Below are 17,244 nucleotides of genomic sequence, written 5' to 3'. Positions count from 1 at the left end.
ACCAAGGGTTCACACAAAACAAGGGGAGTCCGCTTTTAGTTATTATCCACAGTTGGAACTAGCTTCCAGAAGAGATCAGATGTACTAAAACATTAGCCACATTTAAATCCAGACTAAAAACTCATCTGTTTAGCTGTGCATTTGTTGAAAGAGCACTGTGCTACGTCCAAACTGATTGCACTGTACTTTCATTTTATATAATTTTGCTTGTTTTTATTGCTGTGATAACAATTTTCTATTCTTAACTATTTTAAATGAATTTTAAATCAATTTGATATCATTTTAAAAGTTTAAACTGAAGGCTAAAGTAAGTGCTGTGATGGTAAAGAGAATGTGGGCAAAGAAAGAAAAGTGTGTTGGTTAATCAGCTTAAAGTAGAACCTCTGAGTTCTATTTGTTTGGTTTCTGGTTAGGGACTGTCTTTAAGCGGAGGGAGTGCGGGACGGGGAGAGCGATGGACTCACTCAGATATGAGTGAGGGACACCAGCAGAAGAAACTGGTATCATAATTTAGGTACACCTTTAAGTGTAAAGGTGTACAAGTACACATCTATAGATTGAGAGATGTGCACAGTCCAGAAGGGATCAAATGCATTCTCTAAGGCACTAAGAGCCCTAGAGGCAATTAGTGCATTTGAACGTATAAATACAGAGAGAATGTGAGATGCTAGAAGGGAGGTTCTAGTCGTGAATCGCTCTACCAACTCTAAATTCCTATCATTACAGACAGGGGTACACTCCGAGTTTTAGCAAATAGGTCAGATATGATGGTCAAAGTAAGTACGGGGTGAAGTAGTGGAATAGTTAGGTGTTTTGGAAGGGTTTTTCCCCCCGCTCACTTAGTGCGGAAGAGTTTGAACAAAGCTTGAGAATATTTATTTTTAAGTTTCTTATTTTTATTATTATTTTTACAATTTAAAAAAAAATGTATTGCTGTGATCAATATTATTATTTTTATATTTTACTTTCTTTCATGTAAAGCACTTTGAATTACCATTGTGTATGAAATGTGCTATATAAATAAACTTGCCTTGCCTTGCCTATATTGTCAATTGAAAGTACTTTGTCATCAGTATTAGTGAAACTATTGCTAAATAGTTTTGTATTTTCAGCAGATTCTCTTAAGCACTCATGTGGCCTCCCTGATTGGCTGACAGCTCTATTGTTGGTCTCCTCTCTCCACTCAGCTCATGTGCCCTCACAAAAAATAACTGCCAATAGCTCATGGAAATCTGCCTGCCTTGGCATAATTGAGCTTCACGCTATTCAGTCTGATAAAAAAAATTGGGGGAAAAAGAGGTAGGTTATTTTTTATATATATATTGTATGTTGATTTGTTGTTGTGAATTGAGTTTTTAAATCCCTTCACACTTTACAAAAGGTGATTTTGCCTAATCACAGCTGATGTGATAGGGTTTAGATGCTGTACATTTGTGTGAAAATAATGTTCACAAACTCATTTATCTTTATTTATACAAGATCATTCAAAAAAGACATTAAAACCATTCATTAGAAATGATTTAGCAAGTAAGACATGAAAAGAACCAAATGAATGTAACATAATGAATTTTGTTTTTAGCTTGTTCAGATTTTTTTTAAACAATTGCACAGATTTATTTTGAATTTAATTGAAATTTAACTGAATTTTAATTGAACTTAAGCTCTGCCTTTTATGGTGTTAAAACTGATGATAAACACTGTTGTTGTTCTTCACTGAAATTAAAAGTTGTTTCCATTAATTAAAATAAAGCTGAACTAAAATATAAATGTTAGATGAGAAACTTAAACCTAAAAAACCTTAATAATATATATATTTTTTTACTGAAACTAAAATAATTACAATTTTTTTTAAAATAATCATTTTAAAAATTTGAATAATTAAAAAAAATCAAACTAATTAAAATTACAAAAGCACTATCAAATTTGTTTAAACTTTAACTAAAATTTAAATTTAAAATATAAAAAAATCTAAAGAGAATGCATACTATAATTAATTTAATTAATCATATTTAATAATAATTTAATACATTCATACTTGTTACAGTTTTTAATTAATCTGTAATTAAAGTATGTTTACATATGTTCAGAAAAACAACATGAATTAATTTTTGTATTGACTCATATTTTGTCAGTGTGTCTATAGGTGCAAGATGTACAGCTTTATGGGAGGTGGATTGTTTTGTGCAGGAGTGGGAAATATACTCCTGGTGATCTCTACTGCCACTGATTACTGGATGCAGTACCGCCAGTCCGGCAGTTACATGCATCAGGGCCTGTGGCGCTTCTGTGTACCTGGAAAATGCATGACACACACAGATAGCATCGGTGAGACTCATGGACACAAAATATAAACATTAGAAAATTGTACAAAGTAAAAAAATAAAAAATAAACTAATCTCTGGTTCCATTTGAACAGCATATTGGGATGCCACCCGGGCCTTCATGATCCTGTCCATCTTAGCTTGTTTCTTTGGCATCATCATCGGTGTCCTGGCTTTCATCAATTACTCCTCCTTTAACGGATTTGACAAAACCTTTGCTGCAGGAATTCTCTATTTCATTTCATGTAAGAATATCATTGCATCCAATACTAAAAATAACATTAATAAGTTGAATTATTCCTATATATCTAAACTGACTGTATGTGAAGTCATTGTTTATTTGCGTTGTACATTCTAGGCATCTGTGTGCTGCTGGCTATGGCTGTCTACACTGGGATGACAGTTAACTACTTTGGAAAACGATATGGGAAGTGGCGGTTCTCGTGGTCGTACATAATGGGTTGGGTTTCTGTGGTGCTCACTTTCTTTTCAGGTACTCTTTATGCTTATATATTATATCAGGTACACTTTATGTTTATGTTAATGAAATGAATATTCTGTCATGAATATTAATACACAAAGTTAAATTTTATCAACAAAATATGCAGTTAGTTACTAAAGAATAAAATGCATATAAAAGTGCATTTTAAATGGAAGTTTTTAACTTTTAAGTGTTAGTTTTTACAAATTGAGATAAAAGTTGACAATATTCTCTGTGGTACTCAACAAAATCCCACAGCATTTAATCTGGGATATTCCTTTAAAGAACAGGCATTAATCCAGAAAAAAATATAGGGATAGTTCACCCAAAAATTTAAAATTTCTCATTAATTTCTCACCTTCATGTCATTCCAAAGCCATAAGATGTTAGTTCATCTTCAGAACACAAATTAAGGTATTTTTAATGAAATCCGAGAGCTTTCTGACCCTGCATAGACAGCAACGCAACTACCATGTTTAAGGCCCAGTAAGGTACTAAGGACAACAATGTCATGAACATGTCAGTTGCATTGCTGTCTATGCAGGGTCAGAAAGCTCTCGGATTTCATTAAAATATCTTAATTTGTTCCCAAGATGAGCGGGTGTTCTTTAAATGTTACATCATGACAACATGGTCATGACAAGATTAGTAAAGTTGTTGCTAATGTAGTAGTTGTTAACATTCCTTGTCTTTCTCTTGCAGGGATCTTCTATATGTGTGCTTACCGGATGTATGAACCGAGAGGCCCCATGTCACGCTGATGCTTCTCATCTTAGATCTGCCATTTGATCCATTCAGTCTGAATGTGAACCATCATGTCATCCCTGATCCCATTTTAAACCTATCATTTATTGTTTATTTTAAAATCACAAACTATTAAATTACTAATACAGTACTATTTCAGTATAAATTTTGTTTATATTCTATGTGTATTTCCTGTACAAACTAATATGATGTGCAGATCTGGGATGCGTTTTCCGAAAAGCAGTTGATCGTAGCTCCATTGGTGGCAATGGGTCTGCGATGTACTTAGGCTTACGATGCTTTTTGGAAACACAGCCCAGGTTGGTACCAAAATATTAGACTATATATATTTAGGTTTAAAAGAAAGCAACATTTAGAAAAACTTGCTTTTATGGTGAAATTTAGATTGAAGTTCTTGTAGAATTTCATCTGCATTTAAGCAGTTTCCAGTATGATTTTTAATTGTTAAAATAAATAAGCTTCTTATGCTCAATAAGGCTGTATTAATAATGTTGTGTAGCATTATTACAATTTAAATGTGTTTACATTTTAAATGTAAGTTATTACTTCAAAGCTGAATTTTCAGCAGCCATAATCATATCTTCAGTGTCACGTGATCCTACAGAAATCCTTCTTATATGCCATAAACATTTCTTAATATTTTCAGTATTATAATAATATATAGACAACTGTGATACATTTATTTCAGGATTCTTTGATAAATAGAAAGTAGAAAAGACCAGCATTTATTTGCAATAAATCTTTTGTAACTATATAAAACATCTTGCTGAACAAAAGTATTAATTTCCTTTAAATCAAAATCTTACTGACCCCAAACTTTTGAACAGTAGGGAGAATTTAATCAGTTTACATAAACTGCAACAACTTTAAAAGGTGTACTTTATTTTAGACTTTTTATTTTAAGGAAGAACCAAAACCACACAACATTCACTTTGTGAACAGCAAGTACTTTATTGTCAGTGTTCGACACACCAGAATGTGATGCATATACAGCATTTTTAACATATGTTTAACATGAGAACAAAACCATGCTGCTCAAGACAGCTACGAAGCAAACTGGTAACAAATACTCATGAGTTACACATCAACTCACAACTGGTCAAAATTAAATCTTTGACAAACATGCAAAAGAGGAAGCATACTTATTAAGGTGCTCCAAAACAACACAGTAGGTGCTGCAAACAGTAAGAAACTTTCTCAGAATGATTTAATCAACTTCTTCAATGGTTGGTCCAGAGGATCCACCTCCACCAGGGGCACCTCCAGCTCCTGGAAAGCCTCCAGGCATTCCTTCTGGCATCCCACCAGTGCCCTGGTACAGCTTGGTGATGATAGGGTTGCACACCTTCTCTAGTTCCTTCTGCTGATGCTCAAACTCGTCCTTCTCAGCTGTCTGTACAGAAATGATAAGAGGAAGTGAGTACTATGAATGCACAAAGATGACTGGACATCTCAAACACAAAAGTTGAGAACCATACCTGGTTTTTGTCCAGCCAGCTTACAACTTCATTGCACTTGTCAAGGATCTTCTGCTTGTCCTCATCACTAATCTTGCCCTTGAGTTTCTCATCTTCAACTGTGGACTTCATGTTGAAGGCATAGGACTCAAGGCCGTTCTTGGCAGAAACCTTTTCTCTTTGGACATCATCCTCAGTCTTGTACTTCTCGGCTTCCTGGACCATGCGCTCAATATCCTCCTTGCTTAGACGTCCTGGAAAAGTTGGGATCATTGATTAGGACTTCGGTTTCCAATGTTAAAGACACTCAGGAGATCAAGAGTTATGTTACCTTTGTCATTGGTGATGGTGATCTTGTTCTCCTTGCCGGTGCTCTTGTCTACAGCGGAGACGTTCATAATGCCATTGGCATCAATGTCAAAGGTTACTTCAATCTGGGGGACACCACGTGGAGCAGGAGGGATGCCCGTCAGCTCGAACTTTCCCAGCAAGTTATTGTCCTTAGTCATTGCTCTTTCACCCTCATACACCTACAGTAGAGGAGTGCATTAAACGTGAAACTTTGCCAGAAACTGTGGACAAACAAAAAAAAAACTAAAAGAAACATCTGCTCACCTGAATGAGGACACCAGGCTGGTTGTCAGAGTAAGTGGTAAAGGTCTGTGTTTGTTTGGTTGGGATGGTAGTGTTACGTTTGATCAGGATGGTCATAACACCACCAGCAGTCTCAATTCCTAAGGACAGAGGAGTAACGTCCAGGAGCAACAGGTCTTGGACATTCTCAGACTTGTCTCCAGACAAAATGGCTGCCTGGACAGCTATAAAAAAGGAAATATGTTTCTAATAGGACATTTATGGAAGAATAGGCCATTCAAAATTATGTCCATTTTCATTACCTGCTCCATATGCGACAGCCTCATCCGGATTGATGCTCTTGTTCAGTTCCTTCCCACTGAAGAAGTCCTGTAGCAGCTTTTGGATCTTTGGGATACGGGTGGATCCTCCAACAAGGACAATGTCGTGAACCTGAGACTTGTCCAGTTTAGCATCACGGAGGGATTTCTCGACCGGATCCAACGTGCCACGGAAGAGATCGGCGTTGAGCTCTTCGAAACGAGCCCTGGTGATTGAAGTGTAGAAATCGATTCCCTCATAAAGAGAGTCGATTTCGATGCTGGCCTGAGTGCTGGAGGACAAAGTGCGTTTTGCCCGCTCGCACGCTGTGCGCAGCCGACGGACAGCCCTCTTGTTGTCGCTAATGTCCTTTTTGTACTTGCGCTTGAACTCCGAGATGAAATGGTTGACCATGCGATTGTCAAAGTCTTCTCCTCCAAGGTGAGTGTCTCCAGCTGTAGACTTTACCTCAAAGATACCATCTTCAATTGTAAGAATGGACACATCAAAAGTGCCTCCACCAAGATCAAAGATCAGGACGTTTCTCTCAGAGCCAACCTGGTACCAGACAAATAAATCAGTTGTATTCAACAATTACTGCTTTAATATTGCTGGAAAGAAAAAGTAGGACTCTTACTTTCTTGTCCAGACCATAGGCAATGGCAGCAGCAGTCGGCTCATTGATAATTCGTAGAACATTGAGGCCAGAGATAGTCCCAGCATCCTTTGTGGCCTGGCGCTGAGAGTCATTGAAGTATGCAGGTACCGTAACAACAGCATTCGTGACAGTCTGTGGACACAGATTAACGAAGTGCAACAGTTGATTCTTTTTACAGAAGTCATCCTCTTAATCAGAAAATACTTGTTCCCCACAAATGCTTAAGATGTGTTATTCAAACAGGCCTCTTCCATGCTCTAATAAACTGCCGGGTGTCAATGTTGACAGGTTAGACATGTCAACATCTTTAGACATACAGCAACAAGGGAGATGGTTTCTCTGCACCATTATAGCAAATATAGGCATTGTGTTTGACAGAAACCTACTTTTCCGAGGTATGCCTCAGCAATTTCCTTCATCTTTGTAAGCACCATGGAAGAAATCTCCTCTGGGTAAAAGGTCTTGGTCTCCCCTTTGTATTCAACTTGAACTTTGGGGCGTGAGCTGTCATTTATAACAGTGAACGGCCAATACTTCATGTCTGACTGCACAACAGAGTCATCAAACCTCCGTCCAATGAGCCTTTTTGCATCTAGAGAAACGAATATGGCAACAAACTCAGAACATGTGCAATTTAACAATTCATAAATAAGCCAATAAATATGTTTGGACAAAATTCATACTATTTTGCTTAAATTAACACTAAAAACAACCGCTTAGCTACATTTAGACATCGGATCATTTATGTACAATATGAAAACTTGATTTTCACTTTGAGATTCTCTAAAGACTGAACTTAAGTGTTATTAAATTATTTGTGTGTTTAATATTAACTGATTGAGTGAGCGTAGTATAAATGTAAAGCTACAGGAAATGAGCATGCACAAGTGTCCAATATTGGTTGATACAGATACAGATACATTTGCATAAATCCACTTACCAAAGACTGTATTGGTGGGGTTCATTGCTACTTGATTTTTGGCAGCATCTCCAATCAGCCTCTCTGTGTCTGTGAATGCTACATAACTTGGTGTGGTCCTGTTACCCTGGTCATTGGCAATGATTTCAACTTTGCCATGCTGAAAGACCCCCACGCAGGAGTAGGTGGTCCCCAGATCAATGCCAACTGCTGGTCCCTTTGACATGGTTTCTGCTGGCAGCAAACAAACACACATGGCAGTGGTTAATATTCATGATGAAATATATTTTAAGCATTCAACCCAAGCCTTCCAAATAAGGGATGCATTTTTGTTTGATATCCTATTCATAGCTCAATTCTTTGTTTACACTATATTGGTGTTTACACAAAAGCTTTATTGGCACACTAGACATCAGATGATCCTTGGCCTACCACAGAGCGGATCAGCTGTCATTGTGTTAAAAGATGCTACTTCAAACAGAGCTAGGGAAAGCACTTCCCAACAGCTTTATCTTTCCTTAGGTTTCTGTAGTGATGTTTATAATTCAAAGTCCTCATTTGCTCATGTCGTCCCAAACCTATATGACTTTCTTCTGTGGAAAATAAAAGAAGTCAGAAAGAATGACAGCCCCAATCTGTCACTTTCACGTCCTTTTGTGTAAAACGACAAAATATTCCTTTTTTGAGTGAACTATCCCTTTAAAATATTTGACTATCTCTGAGGGGAAGTTATGGTTCAGAATCCTATCGTTTGCTCCAAACTATTATGCAACATTTGTGATCTCCGTGAGCATTCCTGAATTGGAAAAACTGGGGGTGTCTTATTCTGGAATATTCTTATTCATCTGCTGCTAGAACATTCCATAAACATTTCGAAAACGCTCACATTGCATGCATTATTAACGTTCTAGAACATTCCATATTATCGCTGGTTCACAATGCAGATCCAGGAAAAGATATTAAAATAACATTTAGCTAGCGCTATTAAAATTGGACAGTTTTGTAATTTCCTCACTCGTGTTGGAAATGTTAGCGGAATGACAGCGTCACAATAGTGGAGTCTAAGGCTGTCATTCCCTAACATTCTGCCTAACATCACTTTATGATTTACGACATAGCATGGGGACAACATGAGGATGAATAAATGATGACACTATTTTGACGGTTGAGTAAACTGTACCGTTAAGTTGCCAGAACAGCATCAAACTCGACGCATCTATGAATGTTTTGGTATTCTAATATTAGCAACTATGCAATAGTTTGTTTATCATTTTAAACAAAATCTAAACTCTTTGAAATAAAATGCATAATCATGATGCTCACCAGAAACGCTGTGAGTCTATCAATCACCTGCGGTGTCGCAGCTCGAGACGCGCGCGATGTCTGTGTGCTGAAATGCGCTTTCTTCCTGAGAACAGTCCAGAACACGAAACCAGTGCAGCAGCCAATCACGTCGCGCGGCCGCTGAAGTGTTCAGAGCTGGAGAACGCCAGCCGAGTTCCGCCTATTACACAGCAGAATTTTCCTAAACGGATTAAAATATCGATCCATAGAGTTCTAGAGCATTCCCAGGTAATTTAGAGTTCTCTTTGCACTAACCAGAAATCCAGTCAAATGCATGGTCATACGAATATCCATTACAATAAGCATAAAATAAACAGGACTGAAGTAGTTTCATAAATGTGAAGGTTAAAAATATATAATTTAATAAAATAAGAAATGAACCTACAGAAACTATTTCTAACGCAAGTGACTGGTCGATAAACCCGAGAAAAACCCACATAGTTCCCTACGACGGTCGCGAGGAGTTAGAAATCTCTTTATTATAATAATATCCTTATTTTAAGTAGAACGAAACGCTTTTCTTAAATTAAGGGATTTGTTACATTTGAAGCTTTAAGTTACTGACACGGGATAGCGCTGTGGTTATGGTTACCTCCTCAGGTCAGCTCGATTTCAAACATTATAAAATGTATATACTGTGTAAAAAATAATACATAAACTTGAGAACCCAGCCTTTTTGGTTTACTGGTGTTTTCTAACACTGCTATCTGCTCTATTACACGCCACGTCCCTTTAAAGGATGTCAGAAGGAAACCCTCAGGTATCTATCTATCTATCTGTCTATCTCTCCATCCATACATCCGTGTATTTTCCATTATAAATTAATGATGTCATCTCGAAGTTTCGGATGGATTTAATGCGTTTTTTAATTATAATATATATATGATTAATAAATATGGTAATTGTTGTCACATATTACCTGTATTCACCCGTATAGGATACTTGTATTTATTTATACTGTACTGCTGCTAAATGAGATATTTAGCTGTGGTTATTAATGACACTGCTCTGTAAATCTGCCACATCAACAAGTGACCACAAGGTGGCGTAGTCATGAAAGCCCCTGTCAGTCAGAGAGCTGTCACAGTGTACATGATGTCAGTAAGACATTCAGTCTACATACACTGAAAACAATCCGTAACAGTAGAAACTAAATGTCTGATAAATAAGATGCAGGTATTGTATAGAGGGTGTGATGAGTTGAGGCTAAACAGAAAACACAGCAGAAGCTGGACACACCCTTGAGCTGCAGACAAAGCAAAGCGGTTGATAATTTCAAATCCTCTGGGATGTGATATTTTCAACAAAAGGGAGTTCAATCAGAAAATAGAGGAATGTCATTCTATAGTTTTATTCACAATAGCTTTTTGTACCTGACCTGGATAAAGCTAAAGGGCAGATAAGTATACAGTCAAGACACCCTATCATAAAAATAAAGTTTAAAATCACAATAAACATTACATTCACTCAATTCTCACATGTTAACCAAACCTATTCTGGAAATGAATTATTTGTTAATTTTCCAACATGACTGAAACACTCATTATGTATATTTATTAAGAAACATTAAATATAAATTTATAAAAAAAAATGTTGAAAACCAAAAGCGGCCAAAACTGACCATTTTGAAGAAACTCTTTGAGAATCACTGTTATGGTTCTGTCTTACAAGAGGAATTCCCTTTGTTTTGTTTTTTTGTATGTACTGTATGTATATGTTTGGATTGACCTGTATTGAAAAGGTGCTTGGTTTCATCAAGGGAATGTCCTGTATGTCGTTGCTGTCCTAAGAAAAGAACACTGGGTACCTTTTTGTTTAAATAAGTGTTTAACTATGATGTAAGTACTGGCGTTAGTGCCAATATTCTTAAAAAGAAATTTTATCTCTCATTGATAAGTGACCAACACATTTCTTTAACACCCTACCTGGCGACAAAGTGACTACACCTGCCAAACATTATATACCTCTGTTAAAGCATATTGGGAAACACATAAAAATAAAAAAATTTAAAATAGCAAGGACAGCTGACTATACATATATGCTATTCATACTAACACTTGAAAATACTGTCTCCTATATCAAATCCCTTATGTTTCTTTGTATCAAATTTATCTTATATCCTTATTTAATTAGCTAAAGGGATAGTTTTTTTTTGTCATTATTTACTCTTCCTGTCATTCCAAACCTGTATGACCTTTTTTTTTTTCTGTGGGAATACAAAATAAGATATTTTGAAACATGTTGGTAATAAAACAGTTCCATTGTATAGACAAAAAAAAACACACATTTGAATGAGATGAAGATTGAAATGTCTCACACATTTCTCAAAATAATTTATTTTAAGTTCCACGGAAGAAAAAAAAGCCATACAGCTTTGGATGTGGTCACACAGGTTTGGGTGAAAAAATAAGGACAGAATGTTCAATTTTAGGTGAACTATGTAGCAAATAATTATATCAATAAATTTATACTAAATTAACACTAAATGATTTTGTTATGAATAAGATACTTGGTCAAACATTAAAACTGAAATAAATTTGTAAAAATGATATATTCGATTATTGGACATAATACATACAATATATAATACAGAAATACATTATGTATTACAAATACATATCCCTACAATTGTATAGTAAATTTGTATTCTTGAACTGCTGAATGATTTGCTCGGCCCGATTGAATAGGATGAACTGAAACCTTAAGACCTTAATGAGGAAAGAGGCCTGACATACTTTTATTTCCATGCACCAGTTTCAGGTGTGGTTCTAGGAACTATCTGTTCAATCAACAATATTGATGGCAAAATTGTTTTGTAAACTTAGTTACCAGATCTGAATAGATATCAGTGGGGAGATCACTGGAGAGTCTCGTGTTGCTGTCTTTTGTCATGTTTTGTCTCACACCCTTCTAATCTGTATAAATACCCAATCTGGAAGAATCTGCAAGAAAGGAAGGAGAAGTTACTCATCAGGAGTTTATAGATCCAAAAAGGTAACATTTCTTTTACTCTCTAAAATGATCTGATATAAAAAATGTATTATTTAAAAAAAAAACAAAGTATATTCATACTAGATGAAAAAAAATAAGTGCTTGCTTCATTGGTTTATATTTTCTAATGGTTTGTCTTTTTTAGTTTGCCTCAGGATGATCAGAATAGTCCAGCTATTATGTCTTTCTGGCCTTCTTCTACAGTGTGAAGGTCAGGGTCTCCTAACATGCCTCAATCACCCCACGTACAGACCGGCAGGTTAGTGCTTACACGGTTTTCTTAATCAACAATGATCTAAACATTGTGGAAAAATGATACATTTACTTAAGAAGCAAAACTGCAGAAGATGTATTAGACAACACATTTTGTTATTTGTAACTTTTTATTTAATGTTCTTACAACACTGGCAAAAAAAAGAATAAATAAATTCTAAAAAAGTCAGCCAGTGAAGTAAGAAAAATAAAGTTAGAAAGGCATCAATTCTCATTTTAGGAAAATAAATGATCTTTTCTTAAACTTTATCAAATGTACTGTATCTTACAAAATGAAAACAATCTTCTCAAATACCTTTATCTTGTTTAAAGGATATTTCAACATTTCTACTAGAAAACAAAATTTAAAATTATGCATTGATATGAGTCAAATTAATGCAGGAGTACCTTGAGTAACAGAATATTCATATATCTTTCAGAAAACGCCGACATGACAGTGATGTGTGGAACCAATCATATGTTTTTAAAAGTTTTCATTTGTCCAATGTATTTCGGGGGGTACAACGAATCACTAATGGCGCTCAATGCTAAGTTTAGCATCCCAGCCTGCCGTGGAGTAGCAGACTGGACTGTCAATCCTCCCGTTTTGCTGTTCAATTTCTCAATCTCTCAGGAGGCACTCACACTTTGTGGCAACAACATGAACGTAAGAGCTTTTCACTTTAAAGCAATCAACTTTTAAACTTTTCATCCTACAGATTTTCATAATGTTCGTGTGGCATGTTTGTTGGTTAGATTACAAGTCAAGTGGGATCAGGAGTATTCTCAGACTTCTCTCAAATCCAGTCCGTTAATGTCTCTGGATTAATCAATTCCTGGGATCCCAGCACCAGCACTATCACTTACAGGCAACAACTGATGTACCAGTTTTCGTGTCTGTATCCACTGCAGTATTTAGTCAACAACACTGAGCTCAGCGTGTGAGTATAAATGCCAAGAATCTGTTTCTCCGTTGAGGTTTCTGTACTGAAACTTGCGTGACAAAGTGTATTTTTGCGCCAACAGGTCAGGAGTGAGTCTAGCGGTAAAGGACAACAATGGCAGCTTCGTCAGTACTCTAAGCATGGGTCTTTACACTGTAAGGATCTTTTCATTAAATAACACTTGCTCAATTAATCAGTGAATACCAGTTTCTTGACATTCTCTCTTTATTTTGAACATTTTTTAGAATGCCGACTATACTACCAAACTCCTGGTACCAGGATCTGGGCTGCAGTTGAAAACTCGCATATATGTGCAGGTCAAGGCAACAAATCTCACAAACAAGTAAGAATTCTATTTTAGTATCATTTGAAATGAACACTGCTGATTATACGTTTATAGATCAATCAAATCGAATTATTAATGTTATTGTCTATTGTAAGGTTTAATGTGTTGCTCGACCGTTGCTATGCCACAACAAACCCATATCCAACCAGCAGCACCTCTTATGATCTTTTTATTGGGTGAGTCATTCATAAAAAGCAGACTGAAAGGGAGTAGTTGAGAAGACACTTCAATTCTCTTGTGAGAATCACATCTATTGTCGTTTTTAGGTGTAATCGTGATGCCCAGACAAAGATTGATTGGAATGGGATATCCCAGGAAGCTCACTTCTCCTTTGAGGCCTTCCGCTTTGTGGAACACAAAAACCTGACCGTCTCCACTTTCTACCTGCATTGTGCTACCCGACTCTGTGAGAACTCCACTTGTGCCTCCTTGCTACCGGTAACGAATCGTTCTTATCTGATGACTTATCTTATCTTATCTAATTTCATTGGTTTACTTTATTTTAGATTAGTTTTAGTTTGGCTCAACTCATGGTTATGTGTGGATGTGTGGATTTCATCAGACATTTTTTTGTATGTGTTTTCGTAGAGATGCGTTAGGAAAAGAGAAGCAGAATCTCCACAGTACAACTCTTCTGATGTTGCCACTGTCTCCTCAGGACCAATCAGAACCATATCTGACAACGGTACAGAGAATCATATAATAGTTATATAAAAAGAACTAAAGTTGCTGATTTGTACTGATTTCAAATTCTCTTCCACTTCTTCCTCAGGTGGCCCTGTGACCCCTAGATGTAAGAATTCAATCATTTTATTGAACTCCTTAATATCTAAATAGTTGTAGTAATGTTTTGTAATTATGATGTGATTAATATTGATTTATCTTCCTATGTGTATCTAGTAACCTCATCAGCATCCATCCCTCAGCTGACTTATGTTGGTGTAGTCACTGGCCTGCTGAGCTTCTTTCTATTTGACTGGCTGTCTACATCAGGACCTGCACAGTGATCGACATCGGGATTCAGGAATTCCTTATCACTTGACTGAAAACAATGTTTCTTAGAAGATATCTCACCTGTTACATATATGTGAGAAAGTATATTATGTGACAGTTATTAGCACCTCAATTTTAATGTGGTAAATAGACTATTGTTTTGCGATTTTTATTTTCTTCTGTTCTATGTTCTATGAGAATATATTCATATGTAGTTTACAATTTTTTTTATTTGATTTTTTTTTTAAGTCTATAATGCATGTAACACTGCTTTGGGGGATAATGTATGGCACTATGAATGTAACAATTTAAGGTTTAAACTTGAATAAAAATATTAGAACCTGTCTTTGTCCCCCGGGATTTTCATCAGTGAGTGTGAGGGTTTCATTCATTATAATGTTCATAATGTAAATATTTGTTCAACACAGGTGCACAAAAGTCTTCAAAAAAGTGCAGTATATTACCATTTAAGTCGTTCACAACATAAAGATGCATACGACTGACTGTGTACTGTATCAGTTTCCCTTCCGCCCTCGTTCTGTATTCCACTTCGCTTCGGAAACCATTTTCAATGGTTAAAAGTTGATGGTTTGTAATGTTCGTATTTGTGGAAACCATTAGAATTTCTGTGACGTTTCTAAAGTTTTTTTGTTTTCCCAGCAGGTTTTGAATTCAATTTTAAAATTCCGAAATTTGAAGCAAAAACAGAATTTGACTTTAGCTTTGTGAAACTGTACTACATAAACATAACTACACTACATAAAGCAAAACTATAACAACAAACGGGTTGAATGAGAACGCAAATTCACTTTCTGACAGCAGGTGGCGCTTATGGAACATCAAATATGATTATTATTTTTCTTGGTTACCGGTGCTTATAATACTACTTTAATATGCAAGATGAAAAGTAAATACCGTCTAAACATTTCTGAAGAAAATTCTCAGTTCTCTTCAGAGATACATTAATATAAACCCAACCGACAACAGTATCGCAATTATTTTTTTATTGCGACCCCATATCCACCTTTTCTTGCCTTAAAAATGGGCCATTTGTAAATTCTATGGGTCTAGCTTCTGGTGTAATCAGCGTCCAGCTATTTTTAGATGTACAAAACAGTTCGTTTTGCTGCTTAATATTGAAAATGTGTGTGTCTTACGATATTATTTTAATGTATTATCTTAATTATCAACAATATTTGTATTACAAATACAATTATCAATATTTGTAGTGCAAACAGGAAAAAGTACATTTGTCTTAGGGTAATTCCTAATTACAGGTATATTTGGTGTCCAGTCTTTTTTTTTTCAGCTTTTTTCAAATGGTTGTTTTTAATTATTTTGATAATTTGTTACTCATTATGGATCACAAGATTACAGGCCATAAAAATATAATACTTTCTGGAAAAAAGTTGAAAATCATTTCTTGTTTTTCAAATTAGTATTTTTTTCATCACGTATCATTGTTTAATCAAAATATTTTATTTTACTTTTATGTAATATTTTATTTATTTTATTTATAAAAGCACTAAATAGTCATTTTCCTAATTCTAGAACATTAAATTGTTCAAAAAAAAAATAATGTTCTTATAAAAATGTATCCATAAATCGTGTGTCAACTCTGTTACTGTACCATACTTTGCCTTTAAATTGGTGGAATATGTAACTATGTAAGATACAGGAAATTATGTCACTTTCCTTAACTGATAAGATCTGAAGCACTGAAAAAAAAAATGTGTGTTCTCTCTAAGAAAGTATTTTAATCTAAAAGGTTCAGTTAATGTCAAACTCTGTTACTAACAATGGTGACAGTATGTAACAGAAGTTGGTTCTGTCAGTTCTGTTACTTTACAGTTCTTAGGTCAACTCTCTTTATTAACTAATCTCACCAAAAATAATGTATTTTTGCACCCTTATACTATTTCAGCATTTCTTTTTCTGGAAATTGTATATAATACATTTTTAGATGGAAAAATATTTGCTCCAGGTGGATGGTTCTGTGAAGACCATTGAATGAAGAACAATGGCTAATTTGTCTGTAACAGAGTTGACAAATAATAAACCATATAGAATTTTTTTTTATTTCTTTATTATTAAAAGTTTATATATATATATAAGTAACTTGTGTTTGGCAAGCACTGAATTATTAAAATTGAATATGTTTTCAATAAGATACTGGAAAGAATTTCTGTTTGTGAACTTTTGTTTTAACTAAATGTATCTCCAATTATACAATCACCCCTTATAATTTATATGGGTAATGTTTGTGTACTATTCACATAATTATGATTACTATATAATAATTTGTAATATACAATTAAGTTGACTTTATTTAAACTTATAGAATATACTGTACCAAACCAACCCCACTCAGTCCTTTCTTATAATATTGATTTCAGACATTTGATGTAATTTATCACAGGCATCCAAATATAATGGGACTGGGGACTACAATTGGCACTTATCTTTATGAGCTAACATTACTGTATTTTAAATTTCCAATTTTTTTTTCTTTGTTTAAAATGTGAATAGCACATTTTGACTTTATTCGTCTTGACGGTATTTGACAATGTGGGTCAAGAGGGCAAACATTTAGATGTCACAATGTTATGCATCCGTTTATGCAGTCTGTGAATCTCAGTGCAAAATCTTTCTCTCCCAAAGGAGCACATGCTCTTTATTTTTTCTGAAAGAGTGTGTGGAACTTGATGCTGTTTACCTAGTTCTTCGAGACAGGAGAGAGTATGTACAGCTCTGCTCCTCTCTTCAGTCTCACCAGAGTTGTTGTTCTGCGAGCGTGACCCGGTCTCACCTCCTCCTTACAAAGCCTTGGCTCTTTGCACCAGATCTCAACAGTGGGGCATTGTATTTGTATGCATTGC

The 17,244-nt window shown here is 35.3% G+C and overlaps 3 protein-coding genes across 7 annotated transcripts; 2 read left to right on the top strand and 1 right to left on the bottom strand.

Annotated features, from left to right (window-relative positions):
- Positions 1 to 2,150: 2,150 nt before the first annotated feature.
- LOC306851195 (lens fiber membrane intrinsic protein-like) lies at positions 2,151 to 3,563 on the top strand (the record flags this gene model as incomplete). The annotated part of the gene is made up of 4 exons (XM_079387342.1): positions 2,151 to 2,325; positions 2,417 to 2,566; positions 2,680 to 2,814; positions 3,505 to 3,563. The coding sequence occupies 4 exons, from the start codon at positions 2,151 to 2,153 to the stop codon at positions 3,561 to 3,563; spliced, it is 519 nt and encodes a 172-aa protein (XP_079243468.1).
- An 866-nt stretch (positions 3,564 to 4,429) lies between these two features.
- On the bottom strand, positions 4,430 to 8,934 carry LOC306851778 (heat shock cognate 71 kDa protein-like). Of its 5 annotated transcripts, XM_079388213.1 has the most exons (10): positions 8,819 to 8,884; positions 7,928 to 8,088; positions 7,517 to 7,726; positions 6,963 to 7,168; positions 6,556 to 6,708; positions 5,921 to 6,476; positions 5,640 to 5,842; positions 5,356 to 5,554; positions 5,046 to 5,278; positions 4,496 to 4,960 (listed from the first exon to the last, which is right to left on the bottom strand). In XM_079388213.1, exons 2-10 carry the CDS (start codon positions 7,947 to 7,949, stop codon positions 4,775 to 4,777), a joined length of 1,968 nt encoding a protein of 655 aa, XP_079244339.1. In that variant the 5' UTR covers positions 7,950 to 8,088; positions 8,819 to 8,884; the 3' UTR covers positions 4,496 to 4,774. The 5 variants fall into 5 exon arrangements, with proteins under 5 accessions (XP_079244340.1, XP_079244341.1, XP_079244339.1 ...); XM_079388214.1 differs by lacking the exon at positions 7,928 to 8,088 and having other exon boundaries at positions 4,430 to 4,960; positions 8,819 to 8,934; XM_079388215.1 differs by lacking the exon at positions 7,928 to 8,088 and having other exon boundaries at positions 4,495 to 4,960; positions 7,517 to 7,729; positions 8,819 to 8,934.
- Positions 8,935 to 11,750: 2,816 nt separating this feature from the next.
- LOC306851777 (zona pellucida-like domain-containing protein 1) lies at positions 11,751 to 14,710 on the top strand. The gene is made up of 11 exons (XM_079388212.1): positions 11,751 to 11,833; positions 11,976 to 12,089; positions 12,523 to 12,749; positions 12,839 to 13,023; positions 13,109 to 13,181; positions 13,272 to 13,369; positions 13,468 to 13,548; positions 13,639 to 13,810; positions 13,961 to 14,057; positions 14,145 to 14,165; positions 14,273 to 14,710. The coding sequence occupies exons 2-11, from the start codon at positions 11,987 to 11,989 to the stop codon at positions 14,377 to 14,379; spliced, it is 1,164 nt and encodes a 387-aa protein (XP_079244338.1). The 5' UTR covers positions 11,751 to 11,833; positions 11,976 to 11,986; the 3' UTR covers positions 14,380 to 14,710.
- Positions 14,711 to 17,244: the final 2,534 nt, after the last annotated feature.

This window comes from Barbus barbus, assembly GCF_936440315.1.
Source record: "Barbus barbus genome assembly, chromosome: 31".
NCBI classification, from domain to species: domain Eukaryota; kingdom Metazoa; phylum Chordata; class Actinopteri; order Cypriniformes; family Cyprinidae; genus Barbus; species Barbus barbus.
The sequence above is the reverse complement of the archived record's forward strand: the minus strand, read 5'-3'. Positions and strand labels throughout refer to the sequence as shown.

Excerpts from the sequence above, each read along its gene's own strand:
- LOC306851778 (XM_079388213.1), bottom strand. The coding sequence starts at position 7,949 with ATGACAGCTGATCCGCTCTGTG. Across the intron at positions 7,727-7,927 it reads GACAGCTGATCCGCTCTGTG|AAACCATGTCAAAGGGACCA; the intron begins GTAGGCCAAGGA and ends TGCTGCCAGCAG. Across the intron at positions 5,843-5,920 it reads GGCTGTCGCATATGGAGCAG|CTGTCCAGGCAGCCATTTTG; the intron begins GTAATGAAAATG and ends CCTTTTTTATAG.
- LOC306851777 (XM_079388212.1), top strand. The coding sequence starts at position 11,987 with ATGATCAGAATAGTCCAGCTATTATGTCTTTCTGGCCTTCTTCTACAG. Across the intron at positions 12,750-12,838 it reads TTTGTGGCAACAACATGAAC|ATTACAAGTCAAGTGGGATC; the intron begins GTAAGAGCTTTT and ends TTTGTTGGTTAG. Across the intron at positions 13,811-13,960 it reads CTTGTGCCTCCTTGCTACCG|AGATGCGTTAGGAAAAGAGA; the intron begins GTAACGAATCGT and ends GTGTTTTCGTAG.